This window comes from Magallana gigas, chromosome 6, assembly GCF_963853765.1.
Source record: "Magallana gigas chromosome 6, xbMagGiga1.1, whole genome shotgun sequence".
NCBI lineage: Eukaryota > Metazoa > Mollusca > Bivalvia > Ostreida > Ostreidae > Magallana > Magallana gigas.
In genome coordinates this window covers 37,079,881-37,099,891 of record NC_088858.1, presented here as the reverse complement: position 1 = coordinate 37,099,891, position 20,011 = coordinate 37,079,881, and the positions used below count along the sequence as shown (strand labels likewise).

General features: G+C 32.9%; 3 protein-coding genes across 3 annotated transcripts; 1 reads left to right on the top strand and 2 right to left on the bottom strand.

The window, feature by feature from the left end:
- The first annotated feature begins 442 nt into the window (after positions 1 to 442).
- On the top strand, positions 443 to 10,791 carry LOC105336975 (uncharacterized). Its single transcript, XM_020070919.3, has 20 exons — positions 443 to 590; positions 1,036 to 1,119; positions 1,292 to 1,344; positions 1,773 to 1,847; positions 2,733 to 2,828; positions 3,654 to 3,771; positions 4,112 to 4,232; positions 5,607 to 5,676; positions 5,907 to 6,098; positions 6,222 to 6,351; positions 6,652 to 6,771; positions 6,977 to 7,074; positions 7,257 to 7,378; positions 7,478 to 7,623; positions 7,861 to 7,971; positions 8,215 to 8,312; positions 9,433 to 9,544; positions 9,871 to 10,067; positions 10,408 to 10,480; positions 10,728 to 10,791. Exons 1-20 carry the CDS (start codon positions 503 to 505, stop codon positions 10,730 to 10,732), a joined length of 2,109 nt encoding a protein of 702 aa, XP_019926478.3. The 5' UTR covers positions 443 to 502; the 3' UTR covers positions 10,733 to 10,791.
- Positions 10,792 to 11,371: 580 nt separating this feature from the next.
- LOC105336976 (actophorin) lies at positions 11,372 to 13,886 on the bottom strand. The gene is made up of 4 exons (XM_011441504.4): positions 13,684 to 13,886; positions 12,333 to 12,468; positions 12,078 to 12,207; positions 11,372 to 11,973 (listed from the first exon to the last, which is right to left on the bottom strand). The coding sequence occupies exons 1-4, from the start codon at positions 13,708 to 13,710 to the stop codon at positions 11,808 to 11,810; spliced, it is 459 nt and encodes a 152-aa protein (XP_011439806.1). The 5' UTR covers positions 13,711 to 13,886; the 3' UTR covers positions 11,372 to 11,807.
- A 311-nt stretch (positions 13,887 to 14,197) lies between these two features.
- LOC105336977 (ectin) lies at positions 14,198 to 18,996 on the bottom strand. The gene is made up of 5 exons (XM_011441505.4): positions 18,879 to 18,996; positions 17,068 to 17,091; positions 16,342 to 16,548; positions 15,454 to 15,597; positions 14,198 to 14,521 (listed from the first exon to the last, which is right to left on the bottom strand). Exons 1-5 carry the CDS (start codon positions 18,928 to 18,930, stop codon positions 14,382 to 14,384), a joined length of 567 nt encoding a protein of 188 aa, XP_011439807.3. The 5' UTR covers positions 18,931 to 18,996; the 3' UTR covers positions 14,198 to 14,381.
- Between the last annotated feature and the right edge of the window lie 1,015 nt (positions 18,997 to 20,011).

Here is a 20,011-nt window from a genome sequence, read left to right as displayed (position 1 = left end):
ATTATGAAATCAAAGACTATAAAATAATAATATGTTTGTCTATACGCATTAACATATAAGATACTAATGGAATACTTAGACTTTCATTTCAAATTGCTAATATGACACTTTTATGTAATAAGGATGTCAAATAAGCTTGCTTATAAGTGTACATATATTTTTGTAAAAGACATATGCATTTTGTCAATGTAGAGAGTGTTCTGAAACTAGCCAAATATAATATAACCACTAAGAATCTATGTCGGTACGATTAAATATAAATCCATCAACGTTAATGGCAAATGTACATTTTACAAACAATGGCTTGACAACAATTATCCAAATGGCCGAACCTGCGATGAATTTTCATATTAAATCTAAAGTACAGTCCGCCTGTGAATGTGTAAACCGAATGAAGTGGAACAAAACTAGACACTGCTTATTGGGGCTGGAATTGTTATCACTCAGGTGAGACCACATGTTTTTAACCCGGGTAAACTAAAGTGAATGTTCAATTTCCAACATGAAGCTGATCTTGCTGTTACTCGTCTGTTTGGCCTGTGTTCAACCTTCGGTAGAGCGGGCCGCAGGCTACTCAAAGTTTGATAAGGGTAAGAAAAGATTCTTTTTTTTGTGTCTTGGTCCGCTTTGATACTTTACTTTAAAAGCTTTTCGTGTTAAATTTTTGAGAATATATTACATTTATGAAAATATAGTAAAACATATTTCTTTACTAATTTTATTATGAATATTCAATAGCTTAACAAATCATTTTTAAAAATTTAAAGTGGGTCTGATGGGCATTTTGTTTTGGCCACTATGGCTCTTAAAAGTTTGAAAATTTTAATCGAAGAAATCTTGGCAAGAAATAACTCTAAATAAATTTCCAATACAGTTTTGATTTTGTTTCAAGACTTGGCTAATGTCTAGAAACAAAATGAAAACTGTATTGGAATTTGTAAAATATTTTGAACCAAGTATATGTTTAGACAAACGTAAGCTTTGAAAAAAAAATAGGTTATATACTAGCTTGATTGACATTTATTAACCTGCCAGGTTTGAAAGAAACTCTGAGGGAACTTATGGAGGAACTGAGAACAGATGAGGTGAAGGTTGAAGAGACGGGAAAACGAGGCGACAGTGAGGACAAATTCACTCGGAGATTAATTTTTTTTTTAATTCAAATACTATTTTTTTAATATCAATATCATTATGTTAACATATAAAGGCACAAAATGAAATTGCTAAGTTGTCCTGATAAGTACAATATCGCTTTAAACTGTGCTAAGTTGGATGAATTATAACATTTCAGTCGATGATGATGATGATGATGATGATGATGATGAAAACAACATCGATACATCGGTAAGATATCGGGATTTTTTTGTTAATCAATTTAAAAACTCTCTGTATTCTTATAATGATAATTATATTCAGAAAAGAAAAATAATAAATGATATCCCACAATATTTAAATTGAGATGTACATGTATATTATACTGAACGTTCAAATGGTGCTGTTTTGCGGACCAGCAAGTGGATAGAGCTTGTTCGAGGGACACAGCTTTTTTAGCTCACTGAGATAGATACATTTAGCTTTCTTGTTGTACATTTGAATATCAAATCTAGAAGTTTTTAAAAAGATTTGCCAAGAAAAAAAAATTTCACGAATTTTTTTTTGAAATTTTAGCAGATACGGATCAAAAGGAAGAGTTTGATCAGCCGCCGGGGGGGGGGGGGGGGGGTTATCTATATGAATGTAACTAATGTTTATTTATTTTTTCATACTTGAAGCATATTGACAGTGAATCCGAGGCTGAGGATGACGCCGAGAGTCAGAGGGTGGAACTGCCGGGAGGGGAGGAGAAGGTTAGACGTCTTCTTTAACTGCTTGATAAGCTCTTGTAATGTCTCTGAACTCTTTCCGTTTCCCAGCCACGATTTCTTACTTTGGGCTATCTTTTCATTTATTCTTAGTTTGATGAAAAAAAATTCTCTCTCTCTCTCTGTAAATGTACATTTAAAATGAAACTACCAGTAGTAATTTAAAGCTGCTTGGTCCGATTTTATATCAAATTTTATGCACGCTTTTAAACGATGGCTATGCTTAGTATATGTATAATAATAGACATTGCAGTAGTTTTACCCGTCAATTATGCCAAATTTCAATGAAGAAAAATACGTACAAAATTTGCTAACAAAACAAACGACATTTCACCCCTGACGACGAGACGGGTATGGTTGTTTTACGACATTGACATCACTTGAAATAAAGGTCGAAATGATCAGACAAATTACAAATAAACATGTGTACGTTTTTTTCGCTAATATTTCTAAAGTCTGCTTTCTTTACAATCGATGCATAGCATGCGGATTGAATAACACCAATCATTCGGGGGACGAAACCAAGCGGTTTCCTTTTCTAAACATTCCCGTGAAGCATTTTGGTTTGTTTTTTCGTTTGCCCAAAGAGAAATTATTTTTATTTACTTTGAATATTTCTAACTTTGAAAGGAGACTGATTCTCCTGGTGTAAATAGGAGAAAGTCCATAACTTTCTGAGATAAATGATTTGTATGAAAAAAAAATTTGATACTGTAATTACAAAAAAATCGAACCAAGCAGCTTTAATATGAAGGAAGAATATGTGTTCTGACAAAAAGTGTTAATTTGAAGTAAGTAAGTCAACAAATTGAAAAAAAATGCATTTAATGGACTTCACGTAATCTTTTTTGTGTTCATTTTTTTATATAGCCACAAAATATTAACCCAAACTCCAAGGAAGAACAAAAAGAGGACAATCTGGATAAATCTCATTTCAGCGTAGGACTTGGTGGTGGACCGAAGAAGGTCTGTTAAACTACGTCCAATTTGTAGTATTCTTAATGGCTAGAGCTGAACAAAAATCTCACAAAGATCTTATCCGCCATGTTTGACAGCCATCTCATTCATTGTCTATAAGCCTCTGCCTTCTTCGCATATCAAAGTATTTTGGGGGGGGGGGGGGGGGTTGATGTCATCTGTATTGTTATGAACGTATTTCTTCCATCACATTAAAATGATTTGTCACCACAGTTTCGTTGATCAGTAAGAATTTTGTCAAATTCGCGACTTGCTAAAAACGAAACATTAGGTGCATGGGTAACTGCATTTCAAACATACACACATAACACATAAAGTGTCAAAATAAGTACAAACACTAACACAACAACAGATATAATACCAGCTCGTCGGCCATGAGTTCCTGGTGTGCAGTCAGGTGTTACCAATGCAAAGGGTACATATACCTTTTTGCTGATGTCGTGGATAGAAAACTAATTATAAAGCATATGATTATTTACGAACAATGGTCATGTTCTCCAATACTCAGAACATTAATATATAATAATGACAACTAATACAGTATATTTGCATAATAATTTTCATGAAGTAAAGTGCATGTAAGAAAATAGTGCGTTTTCCGCTTCAATAATAATCATCAAAGTCTTTATTATTATGCATAGCCCGGACATTGACTGTAAGAGATAACTTTATATGTTCAATTTTAGTATTTCTTTCGTTGAAATGCCTGGTAAAGATGTATTTGATGCAATAAGAACTTCTGTTGTTGAAATGAAAATGTAGTGTGTATTTTGATATGTTAACATGGAGATGTATATTAAGAATAATCGTTAGGCCACTTACAATGTGTACCGGTATCTGGCGGGGAACAAAAGGATTTTCGAGGAGTCTGCAACGTTATGGACGGACGGCATAATTCCCTATTCAATCGACGAGGCCTCCTTCAGCGGATGTATGCATTTTTATTTTAGCACTTGAATTAGTAACTTCGGCTATTTGTTTTATGGTGATATAAAAAGATATAAAAAGAAAAGTAAACACTTTATTTCTTATTTCGATCCCTTCAGTATCATGTATCTCTCTCAAGTTTGTATTTATATACTTAAATTTTAAAAGAAAGACTTACAAGATATAGAACGTATGTTAATACTCACCCCTCCTGAATTTATCAATAATTTCAAGAAAAGTATTTTATAAAATTAAAACCTTTTCCGGAACATTTTTCTATCTTATGGTCGTTATTTGAATATTTGAATAGTCACATAATCAAAAAACGTTTATACATTTAACAGATCTCTCTACACTGAAGAGTCAACTTGCTGACGCAATCAACCAGCTGAACTCTGACACATGCGTCAAGTGGGTGGAGAGAACCACGGAGGAGAACTACGTTCTTATCACTAGTGCTGACGGGTGGGTGCAATTTTCGCCCCTTTCGCATTCATTTTCACCGGGCGAATTTAAGACTAGACTAGGCGAATTCCCATGTCCCATAATATCTCTCTTTAAACACAAATTCAAACAAGAAATCATATTGATGCAAGCGTCAAATGGGCCTCAAAAAATATAATTGTTGTATGAATTATTGGTCGTTTACATAAAAACACACTACAAAGAAAAAAATAAAAGTTGGTTGTACTAATTTTTATAGTAAATTTTCATATACTTTCAGCTACTTGTTTTGAAGTTAAACATTTTACTATTATCATAAAGAATCGAGTTCGTTACTGTAAGCATTTCTAACGGTAATTTTATATTCATTGCCATAGATTGAAGTAATGGAGAACAGATTGATTTGTACATTACTCTAATACAAAGTTTAACTCATCATTTTTCTCTTGGAGATTATGTATTTCAAACCATTTTGGCTTTTTGTTGTTGCATTGTATTGAATTAAAACGTAATGCATTAGTTTATATGATTTCAAGGGACCACATGATAAAATAAAAATGGATTAGTTCAAATTTTCCAGTCAATTCAAAATTTCATTGTCATAATTTTGCGTAAATAATTGATATGTATTTCATTTCATGATTTTTTCTACGACATTTTACATGGAGATATAATAAATACACATACAAAGTCATTTTATCTGACACGGCACATAGAAATTCATATATAGCATTTACATAAAATTTAATGACATTCAGGTCTTTAGTATGTCCCGCATACCTATCCCGATGCATTGTTTTGAAAAGAATGAAGAACTCCGAAATTTTCCGAATAGATTATAGTCTCGATAAAAACGCGCTAAGCACGACAGTCTACTGAGTATGACCTATTTTTTATTTACGAATAAAACAAAAAATATGTGATATTTTTTAAAAGGCATAAAACATATTTCTACATGCAAATTTATTTTTTATTCGTAAAAAGAAGCATAATATTAATTCTATTTAAAAAGAAATACCCCGCATAAACGCAGTAACAATATTTAAATGTATATCAAATAACGGACCGCCTTCCGGCGGCCCGTGAAAAGGGCATAACAGTTTGCAACTAGAAGTGCGAAAAAATTGTATACCGGTATACGGTATGTAGTGCATTTTTGCAGCTTTTTAATTAACAACTTATCTTTCATTTGTATTTCAAAAGTTATCTGAGTTTTTTTTTTATCGAAAGGCAGCAGTGCTCACTGAGAAAAATAGGGTTCAAAAATAACTACAGGAAAACTCGAATTGACGTTCCGTATATATATATATATATATATATATATATATATATATATATATATATATATATATATATATATATATATATATATATATATATATATATGTGTTGTAGATGCTGGTCGTATGTTGGGAAGACCGGTGGGGAACAGAAGATTTCTCTCGAGAAGGACGGCTGTCTCACGGTCAGTATGGGTTTAGGTAAACTTAATAAATAGAAACTGATTAGTCTTACGATCAGAACTGTGTTACATGTACGTAAATTGAAAACGTATTATACGGTCAGCACTGGATAATGTACACGTAAATTAAGAAAATAGTTCTAAGGTTATTGAACTGATTAATTATTTGTTTATTTAACAAATACCTTGTGGCATCAAAAATACAGTGATATGTTTGCTTGCTTCGTTGTTAGGTTCATACAGTTCTGCACGAATTGCTGCATGCTATGGGAACACAACACGAGCAGTCTCGCAGTGACAGAATGAAAATGACGTCCATGTTATGGAAGAACATAGACACCAAGAATCTGAATAATTTTGATATGGCGAATACCAATAACGCACAGCCCTACGACTACAAATCTGTCATGCAATACGAACTACAAGTAAATTTTAATGATTCATGAAATTGAAATTTAAAATTTTCGAGTAATGAATAATAATGATATTAAGTATTGTATTGTTGTTCAAACATTATATATATATGTTATGTTTCTTATCGTTTTTAGTCATTCGGAAAGAATGGGAAAAACTCCATGTCTATACCAGACACGAGCTTTGAGTACCTTATCACTAACACAAAAAATACCCTGTCCTTATATGACATTGGCGAGATTAACAGTGGCTATAAATGTACAGGTGTGCATTAATTTGCTTTTTCAAAATACACCATATTTTCAGACTAATTAAGACTAATTAATCGTTTTGTAAAACCGCGCCATCATGATACGGTAGACGTATCGTAGTGCAGCAGTTTTTAAGTCTAATTTTAATCGATAGATTGCAATATTTTATTCTCAGTGACTTACAACTTTGACTAGAAAAGTTTATATGAAGGACTTATACATTAACTCATCAATAAGAATTTGAAAAACAATGGGTTATGTTCTTTCACTGCGACTTTCAACTGTATGGTTTTTTTTTTATACATGTATACAGCTGATTGCACCAATACTTGTAAAAACGGCGGTGTTGTCACGAAAGGCAGCAGTGGCTGTTCTTGCAAATGTCCTTCCGGTCTGAAAGGAAGCGATTGCTCTGAGCTTGACACCAGTGATGGTATGTTCAAAGTTCATCGCAAATGAATATTCATTATTTTTATGCTCTTCAAATATTACACTCATTTTCTCTAATATAATAAAGGAATTCTATGAAGTTTTAATTAATTGTTGAAATTCTTACAACTAATTTCCAAAGTTAATAGTCTTTGCTTGTTTATATTTAGTGTTTTAGTTGTTAATTTTTTGCTTTATAATCTACTCAGGATGTGGTGAATTTATTACTCTAAGTAGCAGTGGGGACAAGAAAACAATTAGCATGGGTAGTTACACACCTGGTGTAGTATGTACTTGGGTCATCAAGGTAAAACATATTCCGAACTTGTTCATTCTTTTTTTTCTCAATTCAATGATGAAAATCCACATTAATTTAAATGTACAAATCGTTCCTTTTGATAAACACGTGTGTTATGTTATGAAGACAACAACAACAAAACATAGTATAAACATAGTATTAATCGTATATATAATTTGCAATTGTTGCAGGGACCAGCAAATAATCGCATTAAAGCTACAATTGATTCGTTGGATCTACCGTATAACGAATACGACGACTGCTACCATTGGCTAGAATTTAGGGACTATCTTATAGGCGATAGAGGCAAAGAGTAAGATGGCGCGGTTCTAATTAAAACAATTTTTCACAAAAGATAAACAAAGTTATATGAAATTTGATAAAGAGACACATTTTTATATTTATTTAATAGGAGGTGTGGTACTCAAGGTGGGGCAAGTTTTACTAAAGCAATGGTTGGCGACCCAGGCCGAATGATGATTCGATTCAATACAGCTAAACACTCGGATCAGGCTGCGGGAAAAGGGTTTTCGGTCACAGTCGAGGCAGTTGAGTCAGGTATGATATACAAGTTTGTGCAAAATTTACGGGGTACGGGCCAGACAATTTCAAAACATGCAAAATATAGATTTAAAAATTAATCAATCAATTAATCTACACCCAACATTTTGACATTTTCGCTGCTGCTAAACTATGCTATATGATTATCACCTCCCCTTGATGGTAAATTCATTCTGTTGCATGTATGACTAACAAATTGTCTCGGCGAAATTTCGCATTACGATTATTTTTAAGGATGCGTTGGTTCTCCTTGTAAACACGGCGGAAAATGTCAGGGTAACGGCGCTGGTTTTACTTGTACGTGTAATAACGGATTTTCCGGTAACGACTGCAACACACTGGCGGGTAAGTTACTGAAATGCGTTAAAACATAATATTTATGGTCAAATTATTTGGTTAAAAATATACATGTACTGTGAAAACAATGAATGTCGGATATCATGACCCATGGAAACTTATGTTAAAATATTAAGATTTTTGTGGTAAATCAATTGTACGTTATGATATAAATATACGAAGTCTGATTATCTTGGCCTATGCTACATGTATAGATCTATATAGTTTTCTTTAATTTACTTTTAAATGAAGCCGCTGCAACAACGACTTGTGATTTCCAGAAAGATTTTCAAACCTGTCTCTTCCAAGTGGACAAATCAAAATCAGCGTTTGATTTCAGATTCATGAGTGTACGTAAGAAATGAAATTCTTATAAAATCTTCAACACCACTAGAAAAGGGGAATGGAACTTATAATAAGTGGCAAATCATTTATACTTTTCTCGATTTTCATTTTTTTAAGGCGTCGAGCTAATGCTCGGCAGCCTTCTAGCGATCGTCTGGATTGGCAATCGTCCAAAAATTCATGCACTGCACCGCCTTTCAAATGCGCACAAAAAATAATTTCCTTAAAGTATTAAACGTATTACAAGATTTTTATTCCACTAATTCAACTACATTGTGTACAAAAAATCCAACTTTGCCTCCCTGGTTATTGATAACTCTTTGCATAATATTCAAGAATGGCGGATGAATACAAAAGGTGTAAACATTCACGAAATATTATTTTAGTTTATCGATTACATTTTAATTGGAGACCGTGTCCGATAGAAATAAAATTTGATATGTAAATTTATTTGTTATCGGGCACGGCCTCCAAAATGAATGTAAGCGATAAACGTATCTAGTGATTTTGTTGCAATAAATAAACACGATAATGCAGTCGGTTTGGTTGAGCAAAATATAGCACATGTTGTGGATTTGTTTGTAAACAACCATACCATAGGTAATCTTGTTTCAAACGGGAATTGAAATAAATAAAAGTATGTTTTATTATTATAATTAGAGACACACTGTAGTCAATGTATTCACCTTGAAAAATGTTCAAAGACTGTTTAAAGCAGATAGATAATATAATTTTTTTTTAATTTTGAAATTTCTTTGATTTTTGTAACTATGATGAGTAATTGTATTATAAACGCATCACAACCTATTTTATATGGAAATATAGTGATTTTTGTTTTTAAAGAACGCAAAACATAATTTTATTCTAATATGTATTATTTGATATACGACTATTAGTACAAAAATTCAAACTATTGATTATCATTTCATTTTATCAATCTATATAAAAGAAAATGTCAGCTCGACGCCTTTGTGGCCGTTCCGGCCTTTGATTTTAAATTTAAGAGTGTCATCAAAATGAAAACTCAAAATTATATAAGAGGTAATCAGAAGGTCATGTGACACTGCCCTAACAACTACATTATTGTGGGATGATAAGTTTTATGTTACAAATTCTTAATTTCAGACTGTGGATACTAGATACCCTGGAAATGAAGACGGATTCCAATATCTGGTGATGGATGGAAACAAAAATCCTGGAAACAAAGCTTATTTAGTCACTTCTGCTGATTTTCAAGGTAACACACATTTAATGCTAAGGAGGAAATCATTGACTATAACAACTCTCTTTAGTAATCCTAAAAACAGCAGTCAAAAAAACGAAACCAAACACAATATAAATTTATTAAATGAATCATGTATTTTGCGTGGGTTTTTTAATATCATGAAGCAAATATACCATTAATTTTTATTTGAACAAATCTACAATTTTTTGTAAAGAAACTAATTTTTTACAAAGAGATTTATAGTTCATTTAATAATAATGCATCATTCTATGCATCATAACATAAGCGAGATAAGGTTCTTTGTATGTCTCCTAAAACCTTTCCTATGGTTTTGACAGAGGCTGCAAGGTGTTTGAGCTTTAAATACCTGTACATTGATCGGTACTACGATGACGGCTATGATGCTTCAATGGTATTCAAGTACAGGAACTCGGCGGGCACCGAATCCACTCTGTTCACAATTGGAACAACTGACGTCAGCTACAATTCCTGGCAAACCAAATCTTTAGATTTGCCCGCTGTGAGCGGTCTGCAGGTATAATACACTAAATCTCAGGGTCCAATACAATTGCTAACGGAGAGTTTTTTTTCCCCGAGCTCAAAATTATATGTTCATCAGAATAATCAAGTTAATGAAAATACGGACCGGGGGGATTGATTTTAATGTGTTGTATTGCCGCAATTGTTCCTTTTAAATGCATTTGTTAGTTCGAAAGTTTTACACACAAAACCTAACAATTAATTTACGTTAGTAACAAATAGTGACTTCGTATAACTACATTAAATGGCGAATTGTCTTGTAAATACTAATTATGAAAAAATATTCAATATTTTACAGTTTAAATATAAACTGTGTATCTTATCTTGTATTACAGCTCATCATTGAAGCAAACGAAGGTTGGCAGAACATTGCCTTGGACAACATTTCTTTAAAATCTGGAGCATGTGGTAAGATGAACTGTAGATTATTTACTAATAATGACTGTTAAATATTACTTGAAAAAATTAAAATACTTGTAGGTTATACAAATGTACACGGTGTATTATATTGTAACACGTTTACTCTATTTCTGTGAACGTGTAAATCAATAGAAGTTGACATGAATAGAATTTATGGATGGCATTGTACAGTTATACATGTACTAAGTATACTAGTGATTTTTTAAAATACTATTATTTCTTTTATTTTTCACAGCATGAAGAGCAAAGGAATGAAGTTTGTTTTTGATACTGCACAATAAATCATCATTCCAAAAGTGCGTTATTCTCTGACTGTTAAAAAAATAAAATGCAATTACCCCCCCCCCTTACTAAAATAATAACACCATTTCATATGTACATGTATGTTTTGTTTATTAAAATAATAATGTTCAACAAAATTAACAGCGAAAGTTATATTCAGCTGTTCGGTGATTTTTTTTCCTTAAAAATCATAATCATATATTTAAAGAGAAAAACCCCACTGGCTTAAACTGATTATCGTCCATTTATATTTTCATCAGAGAGAATTTGTAATGCAAGTTATACATGTACTTGATACATGTTTCGATGAATAAATTTCGAATACAACAATTTTGTATGAAAAACTAGCAATTTGACCCATAATTTGCGGCCAGAGAGGCTAACGCTGTCTAAATAATTATGTTTTTCATGCAGAAGTTTACGAGCGTAATAATGTACAACAACTGCAATTCAATTTGATTAGTTGAGTTGTTAATTAACTTGAAACGGTCTGATATTTAAGAGTACAGTTTTATATAAGTGTGATATCAGAATGACGTTTTGCTCAAAAATATCTGACTGCCAAACGTAAACATTCTGACTGCAAGAGAAAAGGAAAACGTCATATCAGTGTTTTAATAAATAAAGTAAAGCAATATTTGTCATCTCTCAGTGCCACAAGAAGTGTTACGAGTATTCACAGGCTTGTTTGGCAGTGGATCAGATACGCTCCCCTTATCACTGTGTTGTAAATATGTAGCCTCTTTATCAGATTCTTAGCTTCACTATCACTTGTCATCGCACCATTGCATCATTCACAGGAAGGATGCCTCGCATAACAGATATATGAAAACACTATTGCTTGAGGATTTCCATGTTAACCAAATCTACACCATATGTTGTTGGCATGCGTTGTACACAGGGCTGGGCAAAAACGCCACAATAAATAAAAACCAAATCGCGAAAATATTTATTGTAGCCGTTATAAATGAAAGCCATTTGATGTATTTCGATGTTCTATATCTTTGTGATTCATATGAGTTTGTCCTAAAATCTAATCATATCCCCGTTCTAAACAGCGCTGTAGAAGATTGGATTGTGCTAAATCGGAATCGTCATTACACTGCATTTCTATGTGAATTCCGGGAAGTCTCGTTTTTAATGCGCGCACACTACTACTGTATAACATCCGCTGCTTCACTTGTATTGTATCTGGAATCCTGTCAGGAAAATATATCAAAATTTAATTTGACATTAATAATCATAATGAATTTCTAATTCACGTATTTACATGTAAAAAGATTAAATGATAAAGGCCACTTACCATAGAAAGAACACGATTTTGTTTACTATTCTTTCTTTGACGGTGTAATTGAAATCGAACACCCCGTACCGACCCTCTCCCTTAGATCCAGCATTCTGAAGCTCTGACACAAAATTATCATAGGTACACCCTAACAAAACAATAAAAAAAGAAAAAAGAAAAAAACAGCCGTAATTTTTTAGAACAGAGGACTGTTCATGTTCCAGATTTTAATTAGTGTATCCCGGATATTTCACAGACGATTTCCCCACTTACCAACTGGTCCGATTTTATCGACAATGATGCGTTTTTTGTCGTCCGACAGCCGGTAGATGATGAATTGAGATGAGTGCTGAAGCTGGAGTTTAATGTACGACTGGATGCAGTTGTCGTCTACTTCGACGCCCGAAGTCTGATTAGGTGAAAAATATAATGATATAATCAATTCCCTACAAGCATACATGATGTACATGTATTTTGATGGTCGTTTTGTTTAGATTTGAAATTCATATTAAACAAATAAATATGTGATTTTCTTAAGGCTAATCATTTACATGTTATTGTTAACAAAATTTCAAGGTATTACTCTCGCTTTTAAATGTATGTTGTAAGTAAGCGAATTCCACGCAAATGCAAGCTGGGGATTTTTAAAAATACGTACTAAACGTCTGACAAGATTTGACTTTTAGTGTAAGATAAAAAGTCAAATATACATGTACATGTATCAATGTACTCTGTGTATCAATAATCAGAAAAACATTTTCCATGAACAAAATGTTCGACTTTACTACACTTGCATTCACTACCGAATCTCGATGAAGAAAACCAGACATCTCACAACAATGAACTCTCACAACAGATGTTACTTTCTTTAAACGAATCTGCCAATATTTAATAAGGCATATTATGTTTAGCTGCTGATGGAAGATGAGCCGCTGAATAAACGTTTACATAAACCTCGACTAGCTATCTTAATAAAAATAGGATTTGTTCCAGAAACTCTCGAAAGTAGTGAACAATTACCCAAAGCACCGACACGCTTTGTCATTGAAGATTCTTAGCAGTAGCGATGGTAGGGGAGAATATATTGGGAATTGGCCAATGCTGAGCTGCATTCTTCGAATGTCTGTGTTTATGTACATTCAGTGCAAGTCTGGGATTCTGAGCCAGTAAACAAATGTTCCATATTGAAATCACGTTAAATAAATATGTTCGTCATAGACTACGGAGATATCGTATTAATAAGGGGGAGAAAGGGGGGGGGGGTTAATCTCATAATTCATAATTAATGGAAATGAAATTTCCCCTCAACCCCACACCCCACCTAAAAAAAGGCGAAGTAAACTATTATTTGTACTAAGTTTCATGATAATCATTAATTCTATAAATTAGCTTGTGGCTGGTGCGTAATGACATTGATGCCAATTCTATAGAATCAATTCAATCTTGTACATCGAAGTAAAATTATAAAATCAAAATTTCAAAATAATTACACTGTTAAACTTACTATTGATTAAATAATCATAGGTTTCCACGACTTTACCTTTTTCTCAAAAACTTCTGATATTTACGTACATAAATATTGAGTAAAAAAATTAAACTTAAAAATGTAAAGATGAATACCTACCGGGCCTGTACCTAACCTCCTTGCCATCCTTTAAACTGACAATAGAAAAGTAATCACATAAGCGGGGCGTAACTATCTTAAGCTCCAAAATTAGTCCTAGATACTTATCCCCGCTCCTTTATATACATAGATATGACTAACAATCTGCCAAAGATCTTGTGCGCTTGCACAGTTCAATACAGGCTTGTCTTGTCTTGCTCAATATACCGCTGCGATGATGCGAAGAGCGCGATGAGAACATTCTATAGAGGATTATATAGGCGCGGATCCAAAGAAATCGATCGTTTATCATATATTAACAATCTGTGCGCGTAAAACATGTAGGTAGATCCATAATGATAGTTTATCAAGTCGTATTATCCGTCGAAACTCTGTAGGAAATTATATAGAATCCTTCATAGGCCATGTTCATTGTTCTCTATAGGATGGCATGTCGTTCCAAATAATTTGTCATGTACTGCATTGTAGTCCTGCTCTTTTAAAATGGATTATTTAAAAATAATTTGTACTCATATTCTAGTAATTAAAGTTTATTCTTTTTCATTATCATAACACATCGGTGATGAAACTTTTGGTTTTTGATTAACACTCTAGTATAAGTAAATATCATTACAAAAACGTTTGATTTGTCTTAGTTTTTGAATAGAATAATATTCAAGAAATCATTGATTATTGTACCATGGCATTGTGCCAGGCAATCATTTATTGGATCGTAGCGTTATGAATTTTTTGTGTGTGGTGGTTGCCTTCCTCGTTGTGGTGACCGATGCCCACTGTGGGGCTTTGGTCCCTGCGGTTGTTACTGGTTGTATGGTGCTGACAGCAGGGGTTGATTGAACTAAACGCATGAAAATAAAAGAATTAAATATTACAATCAATGCAAATGATTTGATTCTTGAACGAAAATATAACAGCTGCCTGTGAGAAATACACCAGTCATTGGTATAGCGGTAGTTCAGCGGGACATGAACTTGATTGTCACGTGATCAAATTCTTTGATCATGCTTCAACGAAGTTCATATCCCAGTGAGTTTTTAAAATTGCCTTTTATTACTTATATTTTAGAGAATATTTGAGAAAGGCAAATGGTTAAGAATCATAAATATAACGGTGGGTTTTTTTCCCGTCAAAATACAATCATTCTGACGTCATGATAAAGTCCACACTTTGAACGTTTTCGCTATTCTTTAGGTTTATATAAGGAAGCATATTTGCAAATGTAAATGTTTAAAAATGAGTACCTTGAAGCATTTATTTTTTAAACTTGTCGTTGATAAACTTTATTTGGAACTACATAAATAATATTTGCAAGCATTGCAAATTATTAAATATAAAAAAAAACCACAGTCATCGGATAAAGATACCTCAACACCCGTACTTTTAGTTACTTTTATGACAAAACGTCACAATTTGGCAATTTCAACCCGTTGTAAAAATTGCTTAAATTGCCGAATGTGGAGATCTGTATTTGTGGCACGTAGTGGATACAACTTCAGTCGTTTAACGACAGAGACCTTTGCTTTCATAAAAAGTGATTAATTTTTGAAAGTTGGTTTTTCCTCCAAAATAACAAACCTTTTTTCTCAAGAAGTAATTATGCTAGAATTCAGTATCTTTACGAAATAAAAAAAAAGTTTAGGCTGGTACATTGTATGCGTAACTTAACCAAAATATGTTGAGGACCCTTAACAGTTCCTGCAAATACAAAATCAAATTGTTTTCAATTATTCAATTCTCAAAGACAAAAAATCATAAAATGAAATGTCTTACCCGGACATGGGTGGACATTACAGGCGGCTGACTCCAGAGAGTCTCCTATACAGGGACCAGAGCCACAGGTCCTATGTCTGATTTGTATACCGCCCCCACAGGTCTTGTCACAGGGAGAAAATAGACCCCATGGGCTCCATGTGCCTAAATTGATTCAGAAATTTATTTTTGGCGTTATATACATAGTTCAAAATTAAAAACAATAAATACTGTGTACGTTTTTTTTTCAGTTTAAAACTTAATTCCGCGACGAATCCAAAAATAGTCAACAGGATTTTAACGTGTCTCCTACACTCGTTCTATAGCCACGTCTGTTGTAGTATTCATAATAGTTTTATCATTAACTTGATTGGACGTTTGAAATAATCTTTAGTTTTCGAGTATTGATAACGTCATTGTGAATGAGATTCTGACCAACAATTTGAATATACACTGCAATTAACAACGACACTCTTACATGCAAATAAAATATAACATCACAGATATACATATGTAATGCAACTTCATTGATTTTGCCAATTAATGACATTAATTATATTTTTCTAACCCCTGGGTTCTTTCTTTAACTAATAAACTAGTCTTTAAAAGAAATGTATTCCCTAAATAAGATTTAACCGAAACAGAAGTTTTCGAGTTTGCAACCTTAAATTGTATCAATTCTCAAAGGATTTCATGCTTGATAAGGTATAATTTACCAATCTTGAAAAATGATTAATCATTTTGCCATGGAATAAAACGAAACTATATCATTGTGTATGTGAAGAGTCCCGTGTACGCCATCAAGGTTTCTGTGAAAGGTTCCATCCATACTTGTAGTAGTATAAAGACGACAACATGGTGGCTTACATCGACAATATCTTCAATTGATATTTTTTTTAACATTAGTACCTAATAACGCCGTCGTTTTTCCTGTGGTATGTGGGCAAGAACCAACACAAGCCTCTTTTTCTTCACCCCCTGTTCCACACTTGGACCAATGTACAACTCCAAGAATGGTGTGACATCCGCGAGTTCTGTGTCGTTCGCCAGTGTCCCCACATGACGCTGAACACGAACTCCAAGATGACCAAGTCTCTTGGAAAATAGGTATTGGAACTGCACAGGATATATAAAACAACATCGGCTTATTGGTTTATTGAGGCACTAACAACGTATTTACACAAGTGTGAGATAAGATCTAATAAATATCTATAAATAATGCAAATCTTGATTTTTTAAAGTGATGAATGTTGGATTCGAATGACGCTGATCAATATATCATGTGAAAGATCTGGCAAAAAAATGGTTGATAGCGTAGTTTGTTTCTAACGAATACTGTGATTTTTTATTTGTTTCATTTATTATAATCTTTATTTAAAGACTTTTGAATTAGACCCATTCTTATGCTTTAAATTACATTTTATAAGAATGAAATTTATCGTTCCGTCATGCTACCCTTACATCCTTTTCGCAATTATTGCACTTTTTTAAATAAAAGTTTTAACACCGCATAAATGTAGCTTATACATGTAGGCTTTCGTATTCAAAGCACATAATAATGATGAATTCGAATGAAATATGAATGAAATCGATTTTATATGGATTTGACATGGAATATGATAAATATATACTTACTTAAAAATCGCTTTTCTGATGTATCTACAAAACGTTTGGGTAATTTACGAAATTGAAAACAAATATAGTGTACATGTATTCAATTGTCGGTAAATGAAAAGGCACATTTCATAAATGCAACACTTTAAACTATTATATTGCGTCTATCAATCATATCTGAAGGGGTCTCCTCTTGAACTAAACAGCAATTTAAAAAGTTCACTGGGATATGAACTTGGTTGGTCACGTGATCAAATCATGTGCTCCCCGAAGGGCTTCTCAGAAGATCTGATCACGTACCAACCAAGTTCATATCCTGGTGAACTTTTTAGCATTGCTGTTTATTACTTATGTTCAAGTTTGAGAATAGCAAATAGTTCAGAATCATTAATGTAACGGTGTTTTAATCTTTACAATATTGCAACCGTCAAGCGATAAGCGCGTGCAGTTATCATTGTGACGTCACAGAAACTTTCTCACAAAATTGAAGATTTTGATATTCTATAGAACATATGATATAAGGAAGCATATTGCAAATGTAAATATTATGCTTGAGAGAGAGAGAGAGAGAGAGAGAGAGAGAGAGAGAGAGAGAGAGAGAGAGAGTATTACAACAATTTTATATTATAGCGGCTTTAAAGAGGTTCGCTCCTTAGGTTTTGGGTAGCCATATTGGGTCACGTCTAGTCTGAAAATCCTGCATAACATATTAATTCTAGTAGTATATTTATATTTTACAATGCCAAATAAACTCTACTGAATAAAATTGTTTTTAAAAAAGTATTTTTTATGGAGTTTAGTAAAGGACTATATTTTGTCGCGGAAGGTTTTCAAGATGAAAATGACTCAACTGAACAATTTTCATAACTCACTAGTTTTAGAGTCCTGTTACCTTAGCTTCCTAATTTTCAGCGCAGACCAAACTTCTATATAGTTTGTGTATTACGAAATATTCATGATGTTCTAAAAACATATTTATTCCATATTTCGATATTTCTATCGATATATTTTGGCATATTATATAGCTTATATTTCATAGAAGTTAAATCAAAATAACTCCAATTTGGCCTAAAATAGCTTATTTCATGCTATATCTCAATTTATTTTAGAAATGACCTCTACTTGTTTTACTTTTAAATGATACATTAAATGTATGACTAATTGTATGCAAAGTTTTGGAAAGATGACATTACTATAATATTATTTTTTTAATTGCGTTATTATTTGATTACTCCAAAATTTTGTAACATCTGTTGTTGTGTTTATTATGTACTGGCCTTTGAAGCCACAAGTAAAGCAAGATTTTTTAAATCTTGACTTAGATTTTACTTTTAAAGTCACTACATGTGTTCAGCTTCATACCGTATTAAAATCTAGCTGAATAATAGTTCAATCTATCAATATTTGTTTGATTTCTTGAAATTATCAATTTTCATGTCAAATTTAAGCAAAACATTCAGGAAAATTATCATTTCTCTTTGGGGCCCAGTATATTTCCAAACAATGGAATGTGATATGGATCACAAATAAAATAAATGAACATTTTAGGTCTCCATCTTCATATCCAAATGGTTTTCGGATGATTGACATTACTATTATTTCAGGTTCCAACCTCCTTAATATGCAAGTATAACTGCTAAAATTAAAAAACAATCATATACTTAGTTCAAACACCAACTATTTCGTAAAGATCTAAGTATGGTCCAGTATGGTTACCCAGTGGGATATATCTTATAAAAATATCAAGTTTTCAAGTGATTTCCGGTAAGTTGTCCAAATTGGAAATCCACATTTTTCACCCATTGTACTAAATAATTGAAATTATTTCTTACCAGCGATGTTCATTGAAGCAAAGGTCAATACTAAAATCAAATGCACAACCATGTCTAAGCTGTTCTACAAAGACCAACACAAGAGTTAAATGATAATATGCCCTGCCGATAAACCAAGCTGATAAAGACTAAAGTTACATTGGGATCAAAAATTCAATGATAAGGTAAGAAAGTTATAGGAGAAGCCAAATGCACTGACAATGTTCATGTGTATTGCTCTCATGGTTTGTTTCTGTTCAAGGACTTCTGATATATGCACATAAGAACATGTTATCACGTATTTCATTATAAAGATACATGGACAAACTATTATCAGCTCTTGACATGATCATAAAATGTGCAAAGTGTATGCTGTTATGAAATGAAATATATTAATGGTATGGTCTATGTTCATCCATCATTTCAATATTATCACAGCGCTGCTTCAAGAGAAGTGGAGTGGGAATAACCCGGATTAATTCCACTACTACAAAATTTTTTCGAACTTTATCATTTGGATTTTAATTTCGTTGGTCTTTTTCATAGAATGAAATTGTGATTTCCTAAACTTCTTAAGACTCTTGGGCAATGTCTTAAGATATGTTCTAAGACATGTCTAAGATATATCATAGGATGTAAACCGAGGCTATCTCAGACATGTCATAAGTTAATACGTCTTAAATTGAGGTATTTGGTACGTGATCAAATCTACTGAGAAACCCTTCGGGCTTCACAGGATTTGATCAAGTGACCAACCAACTTCATATCCCGGTGAACGGAGGAAAAGTGGAGGAGGTCTGCCACCCGCGCCGGTGATCTAACAGCCTTTGAGGAGACGGTTATTGAGATAATCGGGAATACGCCAATAGATGGAATACCCGGGGGGCATAGATCTATATGGGACATGATGAGGAATCGTCTCCCTGTGAAATCGAGAATCCAGGTCCATCACATGAGGTTGATTTTGATGAAATTATGACTAACTCTTGCCAATTAGATATACGTAACGGCGTGTAAATTTTACAAGATTCATTTTACATTGTTTATTTGAAAAAACATATCAATAACTGTCGAAGCACTTAATTTTGCCGTTTTGTGTGGTTAGCTATTTTCAATGTTGTTATTTTCTCTCATGAAAAATAGTTTATATTCAC

What these genes read in the sequence shown, in the direction of transcription:
- LOC105336975 (XM_020070919.3), top strand. Translation starts at nt 503, where the DNA reads ATGAAGCTGATCTTGCTGTTACTCGTCTGTTTGGCCTGTGTTCAACCT. An exon ending in TTGATTTCAGATTCATGAGT is followed by an intron (nt 8,313 to 9,432) that starts GTACGTAAGAAA and finishes TCTTAATTTCAG; the next exon opens with ACTGTGGATACTAGATACCC. An exon ending in CACTTCTGCTGATTTTCAAG is followed by an intron (nt 9,545 to 9,870) that starts GTAACACACATT and finishes TGGTTTTGACAG; the next exon opens with AGGCTGCAAGGTGTTTGAGC.
- LOC105336976 (XM_011441504.4), bottom strand. Translation starts at nt 13,710, where the DNA reads ATGGCAAGGAGGTTAGGTACAGGCCCG. An exon ending in GGAGGTTAGGTACAGGCCCG is followed by an intron (nt 12,469 to 13,683) that starts GTAGGTATTCAT and finishes TCACCTAATCAG; the next exon opens with ACTTCGGGCGTCGAAGTAGA. An exon ending in AAAATCGTGTTCTTTCTATG is followed by an intron (nt 11,974 to 12,077) that starts GTAAGTGGCCTT and finishes TTTTCCTGACAG; the next exon opens with GATTCCAGATACAATACAAG.
- LOC105336977 (XM_011441505.4), bottom strand. Translation starts at nt 18,930, where the DNA reads ATGGTTGTGCATTTGATTTTAGTATTGACCTTTGCTTCAATGAACATC. An exon ending in TGCTTCAATGAACATCGCTG is followed by an intron (nt 17,092 to 18,878) that starts GTAAGAAATAAT and finishes AACGTTTTGTAG; the next exon opens with ATACATCAGAAAAGCGATTT. An exon ending in ATCAGAAAAGCGATTTTTAA is followed by an intron (nt 16,549 to 17,067) that starts GTAAGTATATAT and finishes TATCCTGTGCAG; the next exon opens with TTCCAATACCTATTTTCCAA.